A 25,866-nucleotide genomic window follows, 5' to 3' on the forward strand; every position below is an offset into this window, starting at 1 on the left:
GTAGACAGTACTGAGCTGAATCGGCCAGTGGTCTGACTCTGCGTAAGGCAGCTACCTGTGTTCATGTATTTGAAATCGATCAGGAAACAAACCTGTTACATCTAGAAAGTGGCATATCAAAGAGACGGCTGATCCAGAACCCTAAACTTCTAGTGTTCTTCATGCAAGGACTATAATGTCTGGTGTCGGGGTGTGTGGGTGTCATTATTTTTATTCCTTTATTTGAAGATTCCTAAAATGCTTTGGAGCTACAGTAAGATGAAACAGGAAAAGGGGTGGCTTAAATAAGCAGTAGAAGCGCAATGACAAACATTTCTGCAGTTGCACAGCTGGTACTATATAAAAGGGCTGGGCCACCCTTTGGGGAAAGCCTTCCCAAACCAAAATCCATGCAAGTCATTAAAACCTGAAGTTGTCCCTTTTGCGGTTTGGACAGCATAGTCCGAAAAGATCCTGTGTCATGTGATTCTGCTGCTGCAAGTGCAGCTCAAAGTAGCATCACCAGGAACATTCTTCCTTTGTTTATTTTGTGCTGTGCACTCTACCAGTGTCAGAGGAGGCTTAACTGCTGCCTCTCAAACTTTGCCTCTAAGGTGAGATTAAGTAGGAGGACCCCCATATTCCCTTGTGCCGGCAGGGTGTCCATTGAGAGTGCACTACCTTTCTGTAAAGGTGCCTGTAGTCAGTTCCCTCTGCCCCAGGGGAAGTGCTGAAGTTAAGGGGCAAAGCACCTGCTTTGGGAGAAGGTCTCAGGTTCAGGGGCATCTCCCAAGCAGAGCTGGGAAAAGATCCCTCTTTGAAACTCAGGAGTGCGGCTGCTAATCAGTGCAAAGAGTTCTCAGCCGGGTGGACAAATTACCTGGCACCATATAAGGCAACTTCCTATGTTAAAAGCTGGAAAATATAAAACAGTGTATAATACAAAATGCTTATCTAGTAATATATTAAAAATAGAAATAATAAGGGCATGTCCACCCCACAAAAAGATGAGCACTGCCAGAGAGGCCTGTATAGTTACCATATTATCCTGTACAGTGGTACATCTAGTTACGGACTCGATCCATTCCAGGGTGCTGTTTGCACCCAGAAAAGTCCGTAATTAGAGCACCACTTCTGTGCGCATGCGCGGCACGATAGAGTGCTTCTGCGCGCGCGCACGTGGCGAAACCTGGAAGTATATACTTCCGGGTTTGCCACATTTGCAAGCTGAAAAGACGCAACATGAACCTAACACAACACGAGGTATGACTGTATAAAGAAGGGTATTTAAGAGCTACCCCTCTGGCTATACAGGAGCCATTCCAGCAGGGGGAGCCAAAGGAGCATCAGTTATTGCTAAAACTTTCTAGTGCTACTTCACCTACCCAAATGGTTCTGCAGGGGGTGCCCCACACATTCTGATATACTCCTTGTGTATCTCTGCGTGTACACCCACACACCCACACACCCACCTCTGAGTTGTGCTCAAGGGTGCTGAATTCATGACAGTTAATAATTGGCCCAGTAGGTGCATGCATTCATTTAGGCAGCTGGGCATTTTGCAAAATGATTTGTTTGTTTGTTTATAACAGGGCAGTCAGGTAGGTCTTGAGATAAAAGATGCAAATGTTTTCAGACTCGTATGCAAATTGGGATTTTACCTCTTTTGTGTGATTCTTAAGTGTCAGATGCTGCTGACCTTCCAGTTCACTCTATTTAATAGTGCTGCCCCACTTTTTTTAACCCCCCCTTTAAAGCTCCTTGATCAATTTAAGTCCTGTTCTCATCTACCCATTCCCCCCTTTTTACCAAAATTTGTATTGTCAAGATTATCCTCATCGCCTTGAGGACTAGGATGTTGCTTTTTAAGCAGAATAAGTTCACACTGAGATTCCTAGGAGGGTTGATGTCAAATTAATCCTAATTGCAGATGTTTAGAGGTAAAACACACATGCGTGTGCACACAAACACACATACACAGCCCTGTGTGTGATCTAGAACTGCTTTGTTCCTTACTGCAAAGGAAGTGTTATGTCTGGTTACATAGGTTTGTTTTCTGTCCTGTTTAGTGTTCAATACCCTGGTGTCCTTCTGCATTCGCGATCTTTTTAAACTGCTGCAGAAATTGCTTCAGGTGAAAGCTGCAAAAAACAAATCCAAGTAAGTTGTTTTTTTTTTTAATTGGAGGATAAATCTTGTCAGTGACTACTAACAACCATGGCTATGTCTCATCTCCATTGTTGGAGGCAGAATGCCTCTGAACGCCAGTTGCTAGGAATTGCAACTGGGGAGAGTTGCTGTTGCTTTCAGATTATGGATGATGTTGTTTAGTCATTCAGACATGTCCGACTCTTCGTAACCCCATGGACCAGAGCACTCCAGGGACTCCTGTCTTCCACTGCCTCCGGCAGTTTGGTCAAACTCATGCTGGTAGCTTCGAGAACACTGTCCAACCATCTCATCCTCTGTCATCCCCTTCTCCTTGTGCCCTCCATCTTTCCCAACATCAGGGTCTTTTCCAGGGAGAGTCTTCTCTTCTCATGAGGTGGCCAAAGTATTGGAGCTTCAGCTTCAGGATCTGTCCTTCCAGTGAGCACTCAGGGCTGATTTCCTTCAGATTTGATAGGTTTGATCTTTTTGCAGACCACGGGACTCTCAAGAGTCTCCTCCAGCATGGATGTAGTCTGCTCAATAAAATCATAGAATTTTAGCATTGGAAGGGGCCCCAAGGCCCATCTATTCCAACCCCCTGCAATGCAGGAATCTCAGCTGAAGCATCCGTGACAGATGGCCATCCAACCTCTGCTTAAAAGCCTCCAAGGAAGGGAAAGTCCACAACCTCCCAGGGGAGACCGTTCCACAGTCGCACAGCTCTTGCTGTCAGAAAGTTCTTCCTGGTGTTTAGTCGGAATCTCATTTCTTGTCACTTGAAGCCCATGGAGCAGCTGGTGAGGATTTTGGACTAGATAGGCCATTGGCCTGATCCAGCAAGTCTCTGTTTAACCCCCACCCCATGGTTTTTTTAAAGAATGCTACAGATCTTTGGATGTCTGACTTCCCAGATCCTTGTCATGGCATAGAGCACAACTGCTTTATAATATGATTGTGGGACATCCAGAAAGGGACTTGGATAGCTATCCACATAATTGTCGACAAACTTTATGTTTTGGCGATTTCTTTGGTCTGCTGCTGCTGTCAAATGCATCTTCTCCAGCACTTCAAATGGTAATTTTTGGATCACAACTAGGATTGTCCTCGGTATCACTAGATGCTCTTGCTCTCATTTTGAAAACACATCTATATTATCTTTCTCTCTGTCTGTCTATGTGTGTGTGTTGTTTTTTCCTTTGATTGCCCTTGAATCTTCCCATCGTCTCCTCGTACCTTGGTTTACGAACTTAATCTGTTATGGAAGTCCGTTCTTAAACCGAAACCATTCTTAAACCGAGGCACACTTTCCCTAATGAGGCCTCCCGCCGCTGGTGCCCTTCCACCATTCAGCTTCTGTTCTTAGACTGAGGTAAAGTTTGTAGACTGAGGTAAACTTCTGGTTTAGCGGAAGTTCATAACCTGAGTTGTTTGTAAACAGGGCTGTTCTTAAACTGAAGTACCACTGTATTGGTGTTCACTCATTTTATGGATTTGTAGCAACCATAAAACAGTAATCAAAACTGTACTTGGAAAAGAAGAGAGCACAGAAATTATGGAGAGAATTTCATAGAAATGAAAGTTAGTTTATGGCAGCCTTGCCCAACCTGGTGCCCTCCGACTGTCCTTGGCTCCTGCCCGTATGCTTTGGCTGATGCTGATAGGAGTTGGAGCCCAAAAATGGTCTGGCTCTGTCTAAGCCACCTTCCTATGTTGCTGTCAGAGCGCTGGGGGCACGTGAGGTGCTGTACCATCTGCCAGCGGCTGGGTGCCCTGTTCCAGGCACCTTTCCGTCCCCTTGCAATCTGTTACTTCTCTTCTCAAATGTTCTGGCTATCCCCAAGAAACCCTCATGTCATCAGAGCTCAAGGATCATGGTGCACTCAGAGTGAGAGAGGTGGCTGAAGGTTTGTCTGGGAGTCGGGGTTGGATTTTCTAGCTCCAACAGGGAATGAATGCAAACAGCTGGGTTAGTGGAGGGTACAATTAATCCTTTATTGCTTGCCGCGGGCATTTGATTCTCCTGCATTCTTTGGCGCTGCCATCTGATCTGGCTGGGTTTTGGGGGTTGGGGGTGTGGGATTAGTGTTGCATGCATGCTTTTCTGCACATGAACTTGGCTTCTGGGTATACTTGGCAGCAGTCCTGAACTAAGCAAGGTCAGACCAGGTTAGATGAAAAGAGGCCTCCCACTCAAGAGCATTTTAAAATTTTATTTCATAGAATTCATATACTGCTTAATTGTAAGAAGCAATTGAACCTCAAAAGCTGTTTATAGAAAGAATGAAACAATGGAATAATCGGCGAAAACAACTATTTAAAACATAAAAACATAATTAAAATGCCTGCCAACCTTCTACATGTCTGGATGGTTGTGCCTAAATAAAAATGTTTTTAGCAGGTGCCAGAAAGAGTACAGTGAAGGTGCCTTCCTATGGTCAATAGGCAGGGAGTTCCAAAGTTGGTTCTACTCAGAGTAGACCAATTGAGAGCGTTGAGCATGATTTAATTATTCCAGTGGGTCTGCTCTCAGTAGAAATTATTTGGATGCAACCTGGGCTAACCAGTTAAATTCTGCTAGGACTTAAAAGGACCTGAGTTCAATTGTCAGGTCAGCCATGGATTTGCTGGATGGTGCTGAGCAAGTTATTCACACCTTCTCTGCCTCTGCTCCCTTTCTGTAAAATAGATGTGGCACCTCCCTGTCCCCAAGGCCTGTAGTGAAATCGAGGTAACAACGTTCACCACGACAGCATGCTATAGATGGCATATTTTATCTACACGGTTGTGTGCATAGTCTGTGCTGCTTTGTTTTTTTGGTTTTTTTTTTAGGATTCCTGCCAGGGAAAGCCAAATTCTCAAGACTTCAGCTAAACTTTGCAGATTTAGCACATTATATGCTAAATTTCAGTGGCCATTGTCCAGACACTTTGAAGTCAACCTTTCTAGCGACGAGGGCTAGAAGCTTGTTTTAAAATGAAACTCTGGGAGGGGTGGATGGAAGGTTGTGGTTCTCAGGATACTGATTTCTGCACCGAATTCTTTGAGATGGTCAATTAAGTTTTACTCGAGTAGAATGAGCACCACTAAGTGAAGTCCATTAATTTCAATAGGTCTGTTCTGAGTTGAGTAACACCCTCTGTGTCCCAAGTCCATGATGGACTCACCTCCGCATATAAACACACGGGAAGGCTGCCACCAATTTTCATCTTGCGCTGCTATGCCTAAATAACACACAATATATTTCTTTTGTTCTTTAGGATGGTCCTTCCCTCTTCCAGTCCGCTTTGGGGAAAGCTTCGCTTAGACATCAAAACTCACCTTGGCTGTACCATCCAGGTAAAAGGTGCGGGGGAGTTGATGGACTGGTTCAAAACCTGCATCCATCACTCCTCAGCCCTGTGACAGTGCCTTATATGGAGTCAGACCACTGATGCCATCTAGCTTAGTATTGTTTGCACTGATTGATAGCAGCTCTCTCCAGGGTGGCCGACAGGGGACATTCCCAGCCCTAGCTGGAGATGTCGGGGATTGAACCTAGGACCTTCTGCATTCAAGGCAGATGATGTACCGCTGCGATATGCCCCTGCCCTTAAGAGATAGTGATGTAGGAAGCTGCTTTGCACTGAGCCCATTGCACAATCATGCTTTGTTGACTCTTGGCTGGCAGCGGCTCTGCAGGGTTGCAGAGAGGGAGCCTCTCCCAGCCGCACCTGCAGATGTTGGGGATTGAACCTGGGGTCTCTTGTGTGCAAAGCAGATACTCCACCACTGAGTGATGCCCTTCCACAAGTTACATCAGGTAGCAGGCTCTGAGCTCTGTCCCAGGGCAGTTGTGTCTGTTGTGACCAACGGGCAGAGGATGGAGTGAGCTCTGGAACAGATAAACTATAGTTGTTGCCTCCAGGGGAAAGCAAATCAGGCCTGCAATTGTGGTTTGGCTGCTTTACTCTTGGAAGCTCAAACCTTGGTTTGGGGTGGGTGGGTGGAGGTCCTCAATTGCAGTTAGTGGAATTCAATGTTTGGCTTGGTCCCTCGGTTGAACATTGTGGAAGGAGGGGCACTTGTGTGCCTCTGACCAGCTTAAGAGATAGATGTACAATTTGGTGAGATTGCAGCTTGTGAGTCTCACCCAGGTTTTAATGCTTCCCGCACATTCTGCCCATTTCTGCAGCTCCTCTCATGTTTGACAGAAGCCTCTGTGGGAGCAGCTGTCCTCCAGCATGTCAGCTCCATCGTGCCTTATTTCTTGACTTTTCCAAAACAAACTCGGATGCTGCTCAAGGTGAGTTCGGCAGCTGGTGCTTTATTTATTTATCTAGTTTTAATGCCGCTCTTCAGCCAAAAAAGCAGAAAAAATACTCCCATAACGGCTTACAAATGTCAGTGATAAGTGGTAAGACAGTCCCTTCTAATCTAAAAAGACACGGGGAAAAAGGAAAGGTGATTGGGAGGGAGGAGGAATAAAGTAAACCCGGGCAGAATTTCTTAACTCAGAGGCAGCCTTTGGATATTGTTGAACTAACAACTCCAGCCCTTCTGGTCAGTGGTCAGGGATGATGGGAGTTGTAGTCCAGGAACTCCTGGAGGGCACCACTTTGGCAACTTTGATCTTAAGTTCTTTTAGAAAAGGAAGAAATACCCTCTGAAAGTAGCATTAGAAGAGGCGCTCACTCCTGTGTGAGCGAGGAGATGGTAGTGTTCCTCAGAAGCTTCTTACCAACTATTGTTTTGTAAGAAAATAAACATGAGTCAATAATTAGATTAAAAATGTGCCCCCAGTTATCAGAATATTATCAGTTGATACACACCTACAACTGATTGTCACCCTAAGCTTCCAGGACAGGTTGTATGGATAACAGAGGTGGTCTGTGTTTTGAGATTGGGTGGAAGCTAGCGGACTGGGAACCTGTCTGCTGGTCTGTGTGTGAATTTTCTTGATTCTTCTTTTCTTTATTTCCAGCAAGCTACCCGTCTCTGGAGCACAGGCGAGGAAACCGTTAGGGTGCTGGCTTTCCTGGTGCTCAACAAAATCTGCCGACATAAAAAAGATGTCTACTTGAACCCAGTTCTTAAGGTAAGGTGGTGGAGAAAAGCCACCTCAACATATGCATGCCATACTATTGATGGGAAGGCATTGGTCCCCTATTGTCTACTGTGAGTCAAAAGGCTCAGGATCATGACGGGGGAACCTGCAGCCCTGAAGATGATCATGGATTCCCACCAGCCCCAAACAGCATGGTTAGTGCTCAGGAATGATGGGAGTTGTAGTCCAGTGATACCTGGAGGGCCACAGGTGTCATGGCCCCAGAAGCTGGCCCCTCTTACTCCCCTAAAGAAGACATGGATGAGGAGGAAATACACGGTGCTGCACACCATGGGCGTAGCCAGGGAGGTGCAACTACACCCCCCCCCCCGATATCAAGTAAATAAATAAAAATACTTAACTAACTGACCGATTGTGTCACAGGTAACTTGGTTCTGCTCTCCCTACGTAAAGTCTCTCCCCACCACCACCCTAATCCTGGCTATGCCTATGCTCCACACCCCTTCATGCCCCTGCTGTGGCCTGAGGATAGAGCACACCTACCTTCCTCAGACTCCTATGCGTGCCCCCCAATAACATCCCTGTCCTTTCCTTAGCGTAGAAGTCAGTGCCTGCAGAATCAGATCTTTAAGCCAGCTTCAGAGTTCACAAGGAGGTTGGTCCAGCAGTAGTACAGTAATACCTCCACAAACGTCCGCCTTGTCTAGCGTCCATTCTGGCGACCGTCTGCGGCAACCCCGGAAGTACCGGAACGGGTTAGTTACGGGTTTGCTGCTCGCGCATGCGCAGAAGCGCTAAATCACGCTTCGTGCATGCGCAGAAGCGCAAACCGCTCTGCGAGTGTGTGCAAACGTGGCACTTTGCCCTGCATCCTTTTCAGCTAGCGGCCAGGGCTCCAGAACAGATCCCGGCCGCAAAACAAGGTGCGACTTTAGAGGCCTTGCCACCATACACTCAGGGCCTTGGCTGAAACAATGTCTTTCCATAGTTCAGTCACCAGGGCCCACTGGGAGCTGTCCTTGGTCCTGAACTGCCTTGATTCCTCTTCCCTACACTACCCTGGACTTCCTCTTTGCCTGCTCGGATTTGCCCTTCTTAATCTGTTTATTGCCTTCACTTACCTGGCTAGCGCCAAGCCCTGCTAGAACAGGATATATATGAATGAATGAATGGATGTTTTTCGATGGTCAGAGGCCTATAAAGTAGAGCAGGATAAAAGCTCCCACCTGCCCCTCCTTTAGATCTGATGGCAGCCTCAAACAGTGGGCACAGTCAGATATGGGCCTCCATATACCTTGCTGCTGCTTTTTAAAACCACGGCAAGTCTGCCTTCCGGGTTACCTCTTGAAGCCCAGCAGTGTAAGAAAGAAATAAAAGAAAACTATTTTTTTCCAAGAAGCCTTCTAAGTAGAGGATCTTTTTTTTTATTTCATTCGGCAACCGTATTGGATTTGAAATTCTTTTTCTACATTTAAGTTTAAGGCACAATGCATTTTTAGGGACTACTGCTGATTTGAATTATCTTTTGAATGGTTTTTAAAGCTTGTTTTTAACAGCCTTTTATTGAATGGCTTTAATGTATTCTTGCCAGACGCTCAGAGGTTTTATATTACAGTCAAGTGGCCTATATACTTTTTGTTAAAATTAAATAAACTTTCTTCTGGTTTCCTCCAACCCCCTCCCCCCGCAAACTCCACCTTTTTCTTTATAGCAAATGTATATTTCCTATGTGAAGAACTCCAGGTTCACCTCCCCCAATGTCCTCCCTATGATCAACTTCATGCAACGGACTTTGACGGAGATGTACTCCCTCGACACCTCCGTCTCATACCAGCATGCCTTCGTCTACATCCGCCAGCTGGCCATCCATTTGCGCAGTGCCATGGCCATGAAGAAGAAGGCAAGTTACAATGCTGCTTTCCAAATCTCTGGTGTGACCGCATTTGGAATACTGTGCACCGTTCTGGTCGCCTCAGCTCAAAAAGGGTATCGTAGAGTTTTGAAAAGGTTCAGGAAAGGGCAACCAGAATGATCCAGGGGAGAGGTTTTAAACCTTTTTGAGTCCACGGCTTCCTTGACCAGCTTCTGCGGCACCCCTGTGGGGCTCAGGAGCCCAGTTATGTCGCCCCTTGCCTGCAGAGCTGGCAGCCTCTCACTCCTCCCTTGTTGAGTGTTCCGTCAACCTCCTCTTCTATTCCCTCTCCTTGGGAGTCCTCTGGGCAGCTGCTGATGCCGTCCCTGGTCTCTGAGCTGCCCCCCTTGCCCCAAAGAGAGGTGCCTCCTCACACTGCCCCTCAGGGGCCTGGGACTTGCCTGTCCATTCCCAGCAGCAAGGGCTGGCTGGGCTCCCTCGCCTGCTTACTTGCTTACTCTGAGGCTGCCTCAGCTCCTGGCAACCAGCACCTCTTGGCCAGCCCCAGAGGAAACATTCACCCATGGAGTTTGTAGCCAAGGCTGCTGCAACCAACAGCTGTGCAAGCCTTTGGGAGGCAGAGACGTGAGAGGGCATCAGAGGAGGGAGGGAAAGAGATACAGAGGCCAGTGTTGCCCATGGCACCCCGATCATAATTCAAGGCACGCCAGGGTGCCACAGGGATGGAGTAACATTCTGTGAGGAAAGGTTGTAGCATTTGGGGCTTTATACTTTTGTGAAAACATAAGTAAGAGGTGACATGGTAAGTGAATAGGGAGACTTTTTTCTTCCTGTCTCATAGCACTAGGTGAGATATCTTTGTTCAGTTCTGTGTGGACTCACACACCAGTCCACTCTGGTCAAGCTGCAGAGAGATCATGGGAGGGTCGCATTCCCTAACTTCCTGTCCCAGCACTTCCTGTTTCCTGTCTAGGTCTTGAATCTCCCCATTTAGTTCCATTGCTCAAGATACACCTGGAGTATAACTTATCGACTTTCTACACACCATACCTTTAAAGCACTTTCTTACCCTCAAGGAATTCTGGGCACTATAGTTTCACCTAGCAGGAATTGCAGAGTTGCAATTCTCCTTAACAAACTACAGTGCCCATATTTCTTTCAGAAAAAAGGATGCTCCTCAAATGTGCTTTAAAGTTACAGTGTGTACGCAGCCTTAGAGAGGTGCTGATATTTTTTGTTTATCTGTCGCTTGGTCTTTATTGAGGGTGGGGTGTGGAATAAAAAAAGATATCCCTCACAACAACAGCCTGGCTTTATCAGCTGTCTTCTGCTCTGGCATGTCTTCTGTTGATATATGAAATCTTCATTTCATCGCATTAACCGAAAGCCCCACCAAGTAGCAAAGAAGATTATAGAGTCTCCCCACTTTGTCCTCCCCCCCCAAAAAAAACCCCCATCTTCTTTTTGGCAACCTGTCATTTGCCCCCATTTTTGTATCTGTTGCAGCCTGGGTCCTCCTAGACCCCATTAGAGCTGTGTGTCTCCTGTTCTCCCCCCGCCACTCAGCCACCAGAGGAAAAGTAAGATAGGGTGGGAGAGAGCAGGTAATTCCACCCTCCCTATCCCTTTCCATCCCCAGATTGGGGTCTCATCCAGTCTGACGTGGACTTAATGCAAGGCAAATTGCTAATCCCCTCTTTATTGGTGTTTTAAAGTAAACAATACCGACACAGATTAGTGGGTTGATTTACACCCCTGGTGCTTGCAGGGGTTGGTTACCATGTTAAGCCTTCTCTCTCCCCCCCTTCCCAAAAGATGCTCAGACATGGCAGATAAGCTGAGGAGAGATAACCAAAGTCTAGGACCTTAATTGGATCTGTTTGGCTTCTCAGACCCTCAGCCGTGAGCCAGACAGGACCCAAATCCAGTTAGTTCCACGGTGGGAGAGGCAGTTCAGAGCGAGGGAGGCGCAGATTAAATTTCTGTCAGTCCCGAATTATTGTTACTCCCCATCTTGATAATGCATCCATTTTACAATGCAAGTGGCAAATAGGTAAATGAAGGGGAAAGACAGAAGCATAGGAAGCTGCCTTTATCCTGAGTCAGGCCACTGGTCCTTCCAGCTCAGTATTGAGATTCCTGCATTGCAGGGGGTTGGACTAGATGACCCTTGGGATCCCTTTCAACTCTATGGTTCCATAATTGGCAACAGAGTTTCAGGATTTCAGGCAGTAGTCTCTCCCAGCTGTACCTGGAGCTGCTAAGGATTGAACCTGGGACCTTCTGCATAAGAAGCAGGTGCTCTGCCACTAAGCTGCATCCCTATGCCTTAAGCCCTATATGCCCTATGCCCTATGCCCTATACCCGCAAACTTGCCCCTCCAGATTTTTTCAGACTAGAATTCCCATCATCCCTGACCAGTGGTCCTGTTAGCTAGGGATGATGGGAGTTGTAGTCCCAAAACATCTGGAGGGCTGAGTTAGGGAATGCCTGCCTTAAGACATAGGGAGCTGTCTTAGGCTAAGTTAGATCACTTGTTCCTCTAGTTCTTAGTATGGGCTACGCCAGTGTTTCTTAAAGTTGGGTCTCCAGCTGTTTTGGGACTACAACTTCCATCATCCCTAACCACTGGTCCTGCTAGCTAGGGATGATGGGAGTTGTAGTCCAACAACAGCTGGAGACCCAACTTTGAGTAACACTAGTCTACTCTGACTGACTGAGGCTCTCTAGGGTCTCAGGCAGAAGTCTCTCCCAGCCGTACTTAGAGATGACATTCAAGAGGGAACCTGGGATTTTTGCATGCAAAATGGATGCTCTGAACATGAGCTATGGCCTTTTTCCCCATGCAAAAGTATCGGGGTTTTTTTGCACTTGTGCAGCGCATTTTGAGTGTTCATAGCCTTTCCTGCAATATTATGATCTTACGGTGACAACCACATTATGTTTTTATGCTTAGGTTTATTCAGTATATCCCTCTTAAAAAACCAAAAACCACAAAGCAATTTACAGCTAAAGTAAGAAAACAAGACAATGAAAATCACGAAAACATTGTTAAAAGGGATTTTAACAGTGCAATGCAATATTTATTTACCTATATGTTTACTACATTTGTATCCCACCTTTCCTCAAAGGAGCTCAAGGTGGCGTTTTGCTTGACAATAAAAGAAGTAAATACAGCACAGCTGAACGATAAAGAAGCAGAAATGGAATATAATAATACAGATCTTAAAACAGTATTAAAGCATGAAAACCCAACAGGAATTAAAAACTGCCGAGAGATAATAAATAGACCAATTTGGGAAGGTGTGGGAGGAAAGAAAATGTTTTCTATGAATGCCAGAAACATAACAAAAGTTTTTGGTGTGTTTCGAGTCTAAAGGAATGTGAATGTGAGATACTAACTTTCTGACAGAGGAGCTGTTTGGCAGTCGGCTGGCCTGCCTTGGAAGGCGGTGGACTCTCTTTCAATGAAAGTTCTAAGCAGAAGTTCGGTGGTTGTCTGTCAGGGATTCTTTTGCTGTGATCCCCTCATTACAATTCCAGTTCTAGAAGTCTTAACAATTGAATAACCAAGCAAAGGATGTATTGCAAAAAGAAATGGGAATGCAAAACCTACCCCCCCCCAAGCTCTTGCACACACCTGCAGTCACATCTTGCCTCCATCAACCCCATATCTTTAAAGCAGTATTATACCACTTTAAAGAGCCATGGCTTCACCCAAAGAATTTTGGGGCCCGTAGTTTAAGGGTGCTGAGAGTTCTAAAGAGACTTCTATTCCCCCTCACAGAACTACAATTTCCTGAGTTCCCTGGGAAGAGGGATTGACTGTTAAATCACTCTGGGAAGTGTGGCAATGTGAGAGGCATAGGCTACTTTAAAATATGTTTAGGGGATTCCTCTCCAATCTGGTCAATTTTAAAAAAGAAAAAGTTATCAGTGGAAGAACCAGCACCCCCAAGTGGCAGAAAAAGTGAGATGGTTCAGGCAGAGTTTAAAAATGCCTAGGATTTTTAATTTTTTTCTTCTAGTGGTGCTGCTTTAATCAGTCACAAAAATGGCAATGGGTGCCAGCCTCCATAGTCAGGCCTAAGGCAGATGTGGGGATGTCCAGTAGTCAGGGATTATGTTATAATTCAGTGACATCTGGAGGGCCACAGGTTCCCTATCTAAAGGTTCATGGGAGCTAGGAGCACCATGCAGGAAGGAGGTTCCATGCTGTGTCTCTGCATGAGTGCTTGCTCTGGCTCTCATTAAGACTGGTTACAATGGGGAAGTGGAAACTGCTCCTCCAGATGTCGTTGGACTCCCAGCTCCCATCAAATCATTGACTTAAGGCAGTGTTTCTCAAACTTCAGCTGATGTTGGACTACAACTCCCATCATCCCTAGCTAGCAGGACCAATGGTCAGGGATACCGCAAGTTGTAGTCTAAGAACAGCTGGAGACCCAAGTTTGGGAAACACTGAATAATATATTGGGAGCAAGACGAGGAGATGATAAGAAGTGACAATTGTGCTTTTTTAACTTTGTAAACAGCTTTGAGAGCCTGATGGTCAGTAAGCAGGATATGCAATTCATATTTGCATTGATTCTGCATTGCATTTGAAATTGTTACATTGGGGCCTGCAAAAGGCATTCTGCCCCTCCCGTGTTCTGCTGTTTTAGTGACGTTACAGTCACTTCCAGGTTCGGTGCCGTGCAGTTGGGTGCGCGTCAATTGGGAGTTGCCTCTATATCTATGGTATATATATTTCTATCATCCAACAAATTCAATATGTTTTTATAGGAATATGATTTGTAAATGAAGATAAATGGTAAATAAATAAATAATATGAATAAGATCCTCCCCCCCCCCCAACTGTATAAATTATGTTTCTTCAGTGACCTCTGTTAGAAGATCTCTCTATTTACCTCTTTCCTCACCCTTCAGGAAAACTACCAGTCTGTTTACAACTGGCAGTATGTCCATTGCCTGTACTTCTGGTGTCGGGTCCTGAGCACCATCCATCCGAACGACGTCATGGAGCCTTTGATCTACCCGTTGACCCAAGTCATCATAGGCTGCATTAAGTAAGTCTTTCGTTTCCTCTGTGTCAGGCTTGCCTTTCGCTTGTTTGCCTTTCGAAACCTATGTGTTCATATCCCACCTTTCCTCCGAGGAGCTCAAGCTGGCGAAGAAAGTTCTCTCTTATGTCTTCGGTTTTATCCTGTCCCGTTTCCACTTTATTCTCACAGCAACCTTGTGAGGTAGGTCAGGCTGTGAGTCGCACCCAGTGAGCTTTCTGGTCTAATGGGGAAATTAAATCCTGGTCTCTCAGGTCCTAGTCTGACGCTCTTAGTGCTATGCTGTATGGCTCTCAAAACATACAAGTCCACTCTCAAAATATATTAATTTAGGAAAAGCGGGTGGAGGAATGGCGATGGGACCCCCAGTCCCTTGGATTCAGGAACAGCACCTGTGGTGGTCATGGCATCTGCTTCAATGGGCCCTCGGACCCAGGCTCCTCTATCTGGGTCAATTAGCTGAGAACCAGGAACTGGTCAACTCATCTGCCGCTGGCACTCTAGTCTCTGTCTCTGCTGGGCTCCCTCCTCTTCCAACTCCCAAGGCAATGACATCTCCTGGTTTACCTGTTCATGGAAATTGGTCTGCCTTCTGGGCTTCATTTGGAGTTTTGAGAAAGTGACGTAGGTGCCAGTCTCAAAATGTCTGCCGGGAGGTGGGTGGCATGTTTCAAAATGGCCACCACGTTGAAAGAAGGGGGGGGGGGAGGAGACAGGACCAACAAAAATAGGGTGGGCAATCCCAATCCTGCACAGCTGCCCTATGGGAGGGGGAGAAATCTCCATCAGCCACTCACTGAGGCCACATCTGCACTATGCATTTAAAGCAGTATCATGCCACTTTCAAGAGTCACGGTTTCCTCGAAAAAATCCTGAGAAGTGTAGTTTGTTAAGGGTGCCCAGAGTCGTTAGGAGACCCCCTATTCCCCTCCCAGGGATACAATTTCCAGAGTGGTTTAACAATCCCTTTTCCCTGGAATTCTTGCTCTGTGAGAGGGAATAGGAGTCTCCTAACAACTCTTGGCTCCTTTAACAGATCATGGTTCCCTGAATGCTTTGGGAGAAGCGATGAGTGTTTAAAGTGGTATCATATGGCTTTCAGCCCATATTGCAGACAGGGTAAAAAGGAAGCTCTTTGCACCTGCAACGAAAAAGAGGGCAGGCGTCTAATCCTGGCACCGGTGAGATGTGGGCATGTTTAAGGGGGCATGTTCAGTGTTGGAGAGGCTGAGCCCTTGCTGAAATTTTGAGGGTTAATTTACTGAGGCTTTTTGTGGGCATCATAGGACATACCAGCGGGCACACTGGTGCCCATGGGCACCATGTTGGCAGCTCTCCCTGGGTTAGAACATCATAAACCAGCATAAGCACAAAGTATCCAGAATGAGTGATGGCCCCTGAAAAGGAGCCGCTTGAGATTTGTTGATGCTCTTGACATATTTCTGCAAACCTATACGTGTATGAAGAACCCTGAATGTTTTTGTTATTTGAAACACACACTTAACACACTCAGGCCCACACCAGCTGATTCCGAGCTTTGGGACCACACTTGGAGGCTAATGGGTGTGCAGTAAATTTTCTAAAACTCCAGCAATCTCCAGAAATCCTGTTAATGCCGTGTCCAGATTGCACGGTTGGTTTAAAAAAAAAACCACCTACGTTGCTTGCGTTTCCGGGCTCCTCTGAGTGTTGATGAAGATAAACAGGTTTAAACGATTTCCAGAGCTCGCCTCTCTCCCCCATTCAATCTCTCTCTTTCCCTCACCCCCCGAGATGTCTTTCCGTCACTTAAGCGGGGCTTTTAATTGTCCTGCGGACGAGCTGAGGCAGTTTTCCACCTGTCTAAGCAGATAAATCAGCTGCCTCTGAGGCCTCCCGGAAAGGTGAGCTCAGCAGGTCCCTGGGAGGAGAGGAGCGGAATTTTGCTGGTGACTGTCACATAAGAGGACGGCTCTTGGGATGGTGTGCAAAAGTTGTTTTTTTTAAACAGGCCCTAAAAGCTTTGAAAATGGAGGGTGTTTGTATCTAGAGAGAGCAGCTTGAATTTTTAAAAGTTCGCACAAACGTTAGAAATCAGGTATGCTGTTTATTCTAGATGCAGAATATGGATGGAGCATGAAGAGGTCCTTGTTCCATCCATATTCTGCATCTAGAGTAACCTGTGCAGATCGGTTGTTTGCATTTGTACAAACTTTTAAAAAATTCAAACTGGTCTCTTACGAATGTTTAAAAGGGCTGTATCTCAGTCAGTTAGAGCATTTGTCTTGCATGCAGAAGACCCCCAGCTTCAGTCTCTGGCATCTCCAGGTAGACTTGAGAGAGAACCCTGTCTGAATCCCTGGGGAGAGCCACTGCCAGTCAGTGTAGACAGTACTGAGTTGGGTGGACCAGTGCTTTGACTCATTAAGCTTTTCTCTTAAGACATATGAACGGAGGAAGCTGCCTTATATTGAGCCCATCTCAATATACATTGGTCCATCTATCTTGGTATTGTTTACAATGAAGGCAGCAGCTCTCCAGAGATTCAAGCTGGGTTCTCTCCCAGCCCTACCTGGAAAATACAAAGGGCTGAACTTGCAGCCATCTGCCGAGCCTCAAAATGGCACTAAGAAATCGAATAGTTTTCAGATATAGCTCCTGCAAAATGCTAAAAAGCACCATGAGTTTTCAGCTGAAAACAGCCTTCCAGTGGAGCTCTGGAAATTTGGTTCATCACCTGTCACACATGAGGGTAAGGTTTGACCCTACAGATATTTTTGAACTGCACCTCCCATCAGTCCTGGCCATCGACCATGAAAAAACAATAGTGTCGTACCTTGGTTGACAAATGCCTTGTGACTTGAACGTTTTAGCTCCCAAATGCTGCAAACACGGAAGTGAGTGTTCCGGTTTGCGAATGTTCTTTGGAACCCAAATGTCTGACACTGCTTCTGATTGGCCGCAGGAGCTTCCTGCAGCCAATCCGAAGCCGTGCCTTAGTTTCCGAACGTTTTGGAAGACAAATGGACTTCCGGAATGGATTCCATTCGACTTCTGAGGTACCACTGTACAGTGGTACCTCGGGTTAAGTACTTAATTCATTCCAGAGGTCCGTTCTTAACCTGAAACTGTTCTTAACCTGTAGCACCACTTTAGCTAATGGGGCCTCCTGCTGCCGCTGCGCCGCCGGAGCACGGTTTCTGTTCCTGAAGCAAAGTTCTTAACCTGAAGCACTATTTATGGGTTAGCGGAGTCTGTAACCTGAAGCGTATGTAACCCGTGGTACCACTGTATTTGATAAAGATCGATTTCTTAATGCCTTTCAATCCTTACCCCCCTCTACACCACAGTGACTTTTCACAAGTTGTTGACTTTAAATGTGAGGAGAGGGGTGGAAAAGAAAAGAAAATGGCAACAGATTTTAGAAGGAACGCTTTTGGCTTGTTTTAATTCTAAACATCGGGTGGTTGAGAAGCGCACCGTGCTGGTTACTTTTTTGCCCAGAAGGTGGCGCTTTGCCCTCGAGAAACGGAGCCGCGGAAGAAACGAGAGTGGAAGCTAATGCCGTCCGCGGGAGCTCTCTTGCTTCAGGCAGGAACCAGGGCAGAATTTTAAATGTGCTTAAACAAGATAACTAGGCAGCACAGGGGTTGCCGACAGAAGCTGGAATTGACTCCTTTCGCCCGCTGCCTCCGAAGGCCCCCCCACCCTCTGGCGCATGGTGGGGGGGGGCTCGTCGGGCTTCGTTTCCTGCGGTTTGACAGAGATTTGAGGGAAGAGTTGTGGGGCAGGAATGTGGGCCTGGGGGTTCAAGAGTGCTGTGTGCGGCTGCCAGAATGGATTTTGGCTGTTGCTGTGTTAAAAAAACAATGCTTTGCCAAGAACACGTGTGTGTGTGTGTGTGTGTGTGTAGTCAGGACTGAGAAGAATATAAGGGCGGCCGGGGTGGGGGGGGGTTGTCTCTCCAAGTTAATCACATATACCCAGAACCACCCTTCTTCTTTTCTCTTCAAATGTTCCATCTTTTTTTCTTTTAAAATGTAATTATTTCTGAGGTGCCTCTTGCTGCAAATACTTTGCCCAAAGATACCCACCGGGCAGGCAGTTTGAACGTGGTTCATTTGTCGTTGGCACCAACCGCACCGCAACCACATTCAGACATGATGCTAGGCTTGTTCACACATTACCCTGAACACAGGTACAAGCTGTCGCTACATATAAAGCCTTTGTGTGGTAGTGGGCACACTTGCCTAGCTCAGGTGTTGCCACTGTTAATATTTTCTACAAAGAGCTCAAGGTGGCATACACCTCCCCCCACAACCCTGTAAGGTAGATTTAGGCTGAGAGGCAGCGACTGGCCCAAAGCCACCCACTGATCTTCGTGGCTGAGTGGGGAATGGAACCCAGATTTCTCTAGTCCTACTCCAGCACCCTAATCACTATGCAGCACTTGTTCTCAAATGTAAACAGGCAAGACACTGGTTGAACACTGCGTGTAACTTACTGCACGAGTGTGCAGTTCAACTGTTTTGTGTCCTGAGGTACACAACTGCACACCCCTACTGTCTTCACAGAATTCCAGAATGTTTTAATAAGGTTTTGCCCCACAAATATAACTGCAGCTACTGCTCCCCTTGGTAATTTTCTTGGCTGAGAGTAATGTAGGGAGCTTAGTGTTGCCTACACTGGCTGGCAGCAGATAAACATTTATGCTTTGCGGGTTCTGTGTATAGAGAAGGTGTCTCATTTGCCAACCAGGAACACAGGAAGCTCCCTTGATACTGTGCCAGACCACTGGTCTAGCTAGCTCAGTGCTGTCGACATGGACAGGCTCTCCAGGGTTTTAGACAGCAGCCATTGCCATCCCTACCTAGACATTTATTTATTTATTTGCATTTTTAGCCCACCTTTTTCTCAAAGAGCTCGAAAGTGGTTTACAAGGTTCTCTCCCTCACAACTACCCTGTGAGGTAGGTTCAGCTGAGAGATTGTGACTGGCCCAAGGCCAGCCAGTGAGCTTCAAGACTGAGTGAGGATTTGACCCCATCTCCTAGCCCAGGAGTCAGCAAACGTTTTCAGCAGGGGGGCGGCGGTTACTGTCCCTCAGGCCTTGTGGGGGGCCAGACTATATTTTGAAGGGGGGAGGAAATGATGTGGATTTGGCATTTGGACAATGAGAAATGGAGAGTGGCAGCACCACAGATGTCCTGGGAGAGTTTTCTTGCAGCAATGTTAGTACAGTGGTACCTCGGGTTACAGATGCTTCAGGTTACAGACTCTGCTAACTCAGAAATAGTACCTCGGGTTAAGAACTTTGCTTCAGGATGAGAACAGAAATCAGGCGGCGGCAGCCCGGTGGCAGTGGGAGGCCCCATTAGCTAAAGTGGTACCTCAGGTTAAGAACAGTTTCAGGTTAAGAACGGACCTCCGGAACGAATTAAGTTCTTAACCAGAGGTATCACTGTATACTATGTCCAATTGCTGACACAGCTTAATTAACACAACTTAACAGCATCTGCTATACTGTTTCACGAGTTCCTATGCCCCACAAACAACCCAGAGATGCATTTTAAATAAAAGGACATATTCTACTCATGTAAAAACACGCTGATTCCCAGACCATCCGCAGGCCGGATTTAGAAGGCGATTGGGCCAGATCCGGCCCCTGGGCCTTAGTTTGCCTACCCATGTCCTAGTCCGACACTCTTAACCACTATGCCACACTGTCTCTGTGAGTCACAGTAGGCTAGCCCAGTGTTTCCCAAACTTGGGTCTTCAGCTGCTTTTGGATTACAATTCCCATCATCCCTGACCACTGGTCTTCTAGCTAGGGCTGATGTGAGTTGTAGTCCGACAACAGCTGGAGACCCAAGTTTGGAAAGCACTGGGCTAGATGGATCAATGGTTTGAGTAGATGACAGCTTCCCATGTATTAAAAGAAGGACTGTAGCTCAGTGGAAGAGCATCTGCCTTGTAAGGCGAAGGTTCCAGGTTCAATCCCCTTCATCTCTAGATTGGGCTACAAAAGATTCCAGGCCGGAAACCCTGGAGAGCAGCTGCCAGTCAGTGTGGGCAATACTAGCTAGTCGTCCAAGTCGATAGAAGGCAGCTTCTGTGTTCCTCAGGCAACCACCTATCTTGTACTCCAGCCTCTTCCTGTCTTGCGGCTCACCGGTCAGCTGGTCTGGCGACAAACTCTCCTGGCACATACTTCATTCCAGGCCTGTCCCTCGCCGCTGGGAAGTTTTTAAGCCGGCTGTCGCCTTGCCTCGCTCTCTGAAATTAATGGCCTTGGTTTACAGTAAATCTATACCTTTTAACAGGTTTATCCCCCAATCAATTAATTCCTGTAGAAGGTTTTCGTCATCGCTTTCGCCGGTTGCCAGGTCTCGGGGGGCGGGAAAGTAGATTTATTTCCATAATGGATCCAGTGATAATTATTTCACTATTTGGCGGGTGGGTGGGTGGGGGTGAGGGTGAAGGGGTGGTGTGTGATTTATATGGTGTGGCTGATGCAGTTTCTCGCCCTCATTGGTTTTTACAATCTCAGCAGTCGCCGTTGCCGTTTTGTGGGGGTGGGAGTGGGGAGCAGTGTGATGTGATTTGCTTCTCAGAACAAGAGCTGTGATCAGGGAATGACTTTGAAAAGTGGGAAGGACTTGCAGAGGGTGTAGAAGCAGGAAGAAAGGTGTGAGTTCCTGTAGATCTCTCCGTTTTTTTAAGCGGAGCAGTTGTTCTGGGATGGCGACCCTTGAACTCTGTCCCTGATTGTACCAGGAATGGGGAACCGCTTGACCAGGCATAGGCAAACTCAGCCCTCCAGATGTTTTGGGACTACAACTCCCATCATCCCTAGCCAACAGGACCAGTGGTCAGGGATGATGGGAGTTGTAGTTTGCCCAATGCCTGCTCTTGACATTCCAGATGTTGTTAGGCTCCCAGTTCCCATCATCCCTGGCCATTGGCCATGCTACTTGGGGTTGATGGGAGTTGAAGTCCAGTAATGCTTGGAGAGCCACAGGTTCCCCCATCCCTGTTTTGACAAGTCTTCAGATCAGCCACTCGTGCAGAGAGACTACAGGGAGGCACCTTCTCTGTTGCCTTTTCTGTTGCCTGCTAAGGACATTTGTATTTCAACCCATCTTCTAAAAACTTTTTTGAAATCTGCTTTGGACTTGCATGGATTTTACTTTATAGGCTGGTGTAGTTTTTAATCAGTTTTAATATTTATAATTGTTTTTTAAACACTACTTTTATATATGCAGTAATTTCAGCTGTTTTTATATACGTAACTGCTATATATAGATGTCATAATAATAAAAAGGAAAAGTTGCATTTCCAGTTTAATAAAATCCAGGGCAGAAACTCATGCAGAGACGTAACAGGGAGCCACCTTTCTGAGCAATACTTCCCACTCCCAGAAGCCTCTAGTCCAGGTGTGGGGAACTTCTGGTCCTCCTAATGCTGTTGGACCCCATCTCCCATCATCCCTGACTATGGCCATATTGCCTGGGGTTGAAGGGATGTGGGAGTCCCGACAACTTCTGGAGAGCTAAAGGCTCTCTACCCACCCTTGCTGTAAAGAAATAAAAATCAGTGGCTGAGGCCTTATTAGCTTAGTTTCTGTCTCATGGACTTTCAAGCCATGCTTTCAACTCCTTAGTGTTCATCCCTGGCTGAAATCAAACCGAAGTAAATGCAAAACTGCATTTTGCTTATGTTCATCCATTCTTGCTGTTCCTTTGCCTTGTCCTGCTGCTGCTGGTGGACAAAGTGTGCATTAGAAGGCCTGTAGAAATACATGTGCAGCTGTTCTGCCAACAAATCAGTTCTCAGGTTTGGCTCTCATGGCAGAAACCTCTATAGCACGATTTAGAGTTTTGATTCTGTGGCTGACGACCATTCTCCTCTTTCTCTCCCTGCAAGGCTGGTGCCCACAGCTCGCTTCTACCCCCTGCGCATGCACTGCGCCCGGGCCCTGACCCTGCTGTCGGAGAGCACTCGGACATTCATTCCTGTCTTGCCCTTTATCTTGGAGGTGAGTGCTCTTTCCATCAGTGTGCATGGCGCAGTAATAAAATCTAAAGCAGCTTCCTGTGTGTTCAGGACCTCTTCCAGGTGGGCACAGGGTGGACCACCAGCGGCTCTGCTACCAAGACAGCGTCCTCCGTGGATTTCAGTGTGCAGGCTGGTCTTTCGGACAAACTGCTCCCAAGTTGGGCTCCGCCTGCAATATCCACTTAAATCGGCATCGCACCGCTTTAAACCATTATGGCTCCCCCCAAAGGATCATGGGAACTGTAATCTTTAAACCATTATGTTTTCCCCCAAAGGATCATGGGAACTGTAATCTTGTAAAGGAGGTACTGAGAGTTGTTGGGAGACCCCGTTCCTCTCACAGAGCTGCAATTCCCTGGGAAGAGAGGGACTGACAGAGAAAACCACTCGGGGAATTGAAGCTCTGCCAGGGGAATAGGAGTCTCCTAGCAACTCTCAGCACTCTTAACAAATCGCAGTCCCCAGAATCCTTTGGGAGGACGCTGTGACTGTTCAAAGTGGTATGATACAGCTTTAAATGCATAGAACAGTCTTGTTTAGGGTTTTCTATGTTAACAGCAAAAGCTTAAACTTGGCTTGGTACCAAAGCAGCAGCCATCTGGCCCGGCGATGAAGAGTTCTGGAGGACTCCAAAGCTTGCACACTGTTTTGAAATGTTGTTGGCTTGATAATGGTTTAGCTGTAATGTCGATTCTTACAGGTCCAGAATGGCTCCCTCTCTTAAGTTTTGCTTTGCAGTTATTTCAGTTAGTTGGGCTTGGTAACCGGACCAAAGGGGTTGTGCTGAAGGCGGCTGCTATGCTGCCCTCCACATTTGGGACAAATTTTGCGCATCCCCTAGGAATCTGCCCCCTTCCCCAAATTTGAGCTGCAAGCTGCCTCTTGAGAACTGCATCGTGTGGGGCCACATTTACACCATATATAAAAAGTGCTGTGATACCATTTTAAGCAGCCAATGCTTGCCCCAAAGAACTATGGGAGCTGTAGAACATTAAAAGGTTCTGCGAGTAGTTAGGAGACCTCCCCCCCAATCCCCACCCACAGAACTATAGTTCCCAGAATCCCCTGTGAAAACTGCACAGTTTGTGTGGGTGGGTGGGAGTAGAGAATCTTCCAACAACCCTCTGCACCCTTAACAAGCTACAGTTCCCAGAATTATTTGGGGGGTGGGAAGAAGCCACAACTGTCACAAGTGGTATTGCAGTGATTTAAACATGGGTTGCGAATGCGGACTTGGGAGCAAATCCTACAGCGTAACTCAGCTGTGTAGCAACCTCTGTGCAGGATCTGTTGCTTGCATTCATTATGGGGCCCCCTCCACACACTGTCCTGCTTAACTATTCCCCCGGCATCTGGCTATTTGTGCTCTTTGAAAGGGGAGGGTGGGAAGGAAAAGGAGAAATGGCAGACGGTGCGAAGTTTGGGGCGGGGAGGGGTGGTGGTTTGGGGAGAGGCCGTTGCCTGGGAATTAGCCAAGCCACCGTGGTTTGCTGGGAAGCGAGAACCCTCCTGTGGTTATTTTTTTTATGTCGTTGCAAACGTCCGTTTGTTAACCACATCCTTTCCGCCTGCAGCAGCCAGCGAAGCCCCCCCCCCCCGCACTCTTCCTCTCCCTCTTTCTCTCTCTCTCTCTCTCTCCCGGACCCCTTGCGGCTTCTTGGCTGTTCCCCTCCGTGCATCTGTTTCCTTCCTCCTTCTCGCTCCCCGCTTGCACTGCTGAGCTCCCAGCCCTCAACCTCCGGTAGATAACAGGGTCCCAGCGGCGACGCCTCCTCCCTCGTGGCAAGCCACATATATCAGCCCAGCCGCCCCCGTGGTCTCAGCGTGCTTTTCCTCCTGGCTTCCGCCAGCGACCACATCCGATGGCGCTGGGCTCATGCAACAGGCAGCTCGCCCACGGCGGGTGGGGACGGCGCACACGGACTGAGTGCCTGCGTTGGGAAGATCTTGGTTCATGACTCTTCGCCGAAGACAAGCAGCCCCTTTATAAGAAGGAAGTTTGTGTGGGAATAAGCTTCTCAAAATGCGGAACTTCCTTTCAATCTTCTGGTTCCAGTATTTTTGTGAGAAGATAGATAGAGATATAGATAGGTAGATATATAAATATAGATGGTTGGACAGCGTTCTTGAAGCTACAAACATGAGTTTGACCAAGCTGCGGGAGGCAGTGGAAGACAGGAGTGCCTGGCGTGCTCTGGTCCATGGGGTCACGAAGAGTCGGACACAACTAAACGACTAAACAACAATATATAGATACACACACACACAGAAACACACACACACTCATCCGGCTTAGTTTTGCTCAGGAGCAGACCCAGTGAAATCAATGGACCAGGATTAGTCACGGCCATTTATTCCAGTGGGTCTCCTCTGAGTAGGATCATGCTGTCCTGACAACAGCAATGTGAGGTAGTTTAGGCCTCTGAGCTGTTGTCCCCACAGCAGCCTGTGAGCTGTTCTTGTCTAAGATTCGCAGGTTGGGGGGTGGGGAGCGACTAGGCCACTGAAGATGAGCCAGCATCCCCCACTTCCCCAGAAGGTAAGCACCTGTGTTGTAGGCGAGGTCCCGAGTTCAGAGCATATGCTCTACATGCAAATGATGATCGCAGGCTGACTCTCAGGTAGGGCTGAGAGAGGCCTCGGCCTAAAACACTGGAGAGTGGCTGCCAGTCAGCGCAGACAATACTGAGCTAGATAGACCCACTGTCTGACTCGGTATAGGCCGCTTCCTATGTTACTGTGTTCATGTAGTTGATTCCCTCCTCCCTTTCAGAAACAAAACTTGCTACGTGTCGAAAATGGCACACCAAAGAGATCGCCACTGCAGAACCCTGAAGTGCTAGTTTTCTCCATGCAAGGACTTACGTTGTCATGGGGCAGGGTGTGTGTGACCATTCTTTTTTATTTAGACAGGCCTGGTATGTTCCTAAGATCCAGCCCCATCTTCTGAGGTCACCTTATTTCCACCGTTCAAATGAATTTCTCCGGAATCCTGGCGTGTGCTTTGCGTGACATAGGATGCAATTACTCTCCCCTCCCTGCTGCTCTCATCCTAAAGTAACAGCAGGGAAAGGGGCCTTCTGCGGCTCCTCTTTTCTCTAACTGTGCTCTCCCCCCTTTCTGCTTTCCCCCGTGCCCTTGTCACCACCCGCCGCTGACAGCCTGCACGTCTTCTGCCGCCCCTCCAGGTGCTGGAATTCCCCTGGCTCCTGCCACCGGAGATAAGAGTCGTGTCAGTGATGGGCCTTGACAGCCGCCTTGGCTGCTCTGGCGCGAAGAGCACCTGCCCTGCTCCCCCCCCCGACTGGCGGCTTCTCCCTTCCCTCTCCCTCTCTTGAGGGGTGAGACATGTTTCAGGAGAGGTTGAGTGGGCGTCTGGAAGGGTCTCAGTGTATAGGGTAGGGGGCAAGGCTGGGGGAAGGGGGTCTTACTGTTTATTCTTATTCTTTTTCAGAGGATTTCATAGAATCGTAGAATTTGGCTCTACTTAAAAGTTTATTATTATTGCTATTATTAGGATAGGACTCTGCTCAAAGCTTCTGCTGTCAATTATTTACCCCCTGACTTTCGCTATAAGGTCCCAGCAGGGATTGATGACTTTAAATTACAGTATTAAAAACTGTTTAGAACAACTTACAATCAGAAGAAACAAAACAAGGTGGGTCCTTGCTGGGATTCAGTCCTACTTGAAAGGAGATTGAGATTCGGCTCTACTTTAC

The 25,866-nt window shown here is 47.3% G+C and overlaps 1 protein-coding gene across 3 annotated transcripts in view; it reads left to right on the top strand.

The window, feature by feature from the left end:
* Positions 1–25,866, top strand: part of NOC2L (NOC2 like nucleolar associated transcriptional repressor) — an 85,987-nt gene that overhangs the window by 31,542 nt on the left and 28,579 nt on the right. For all 3 annotated transcript variants that reach the window (XM_081016080.1, XM_081016081.1, XM_081016082.1), the window contains exons 6-12: positions 2,049–2,139; positions 5,388–5,466; positions 6,302–6,412; positions 7,091–7,204; positions 8,886–9,074; positions 13,978–14,117; positions 22,016–22,127. In XM_081016080.1, the coding sequence (XP_080872206.1) occupies positions 2,049–2,139; positions 5,388–5,466; positions 6,302–6,412; positions 7,091–7,204; positions 8,886–9,074; positions 13,978–14,117; positions 22,016–22,127 (836 nt within the window). The remainder of the gene's footprint in view (positions 1–2,048; positions 2,140–5,387; positions 5,467–6,301; positions 6,413–7,090; positions 7,205–8,885; positions 9,075–13,977; positions 14,118–22,015; positions 22,128–25,866) is intronic.

The sequence above is a fragment of the Podarcis pityusensis genome (assembly GCF_964106645.2).
Source record: "Podarcis pityusensis genome assembly, chromosome: 8".
Classification (NCBI taxonomy): Eukaryota; Metazoa; Chordata; class Lepidosauria; order Squamata; family Lacertidae; genus Podarcis; species Podarcis pityusensis.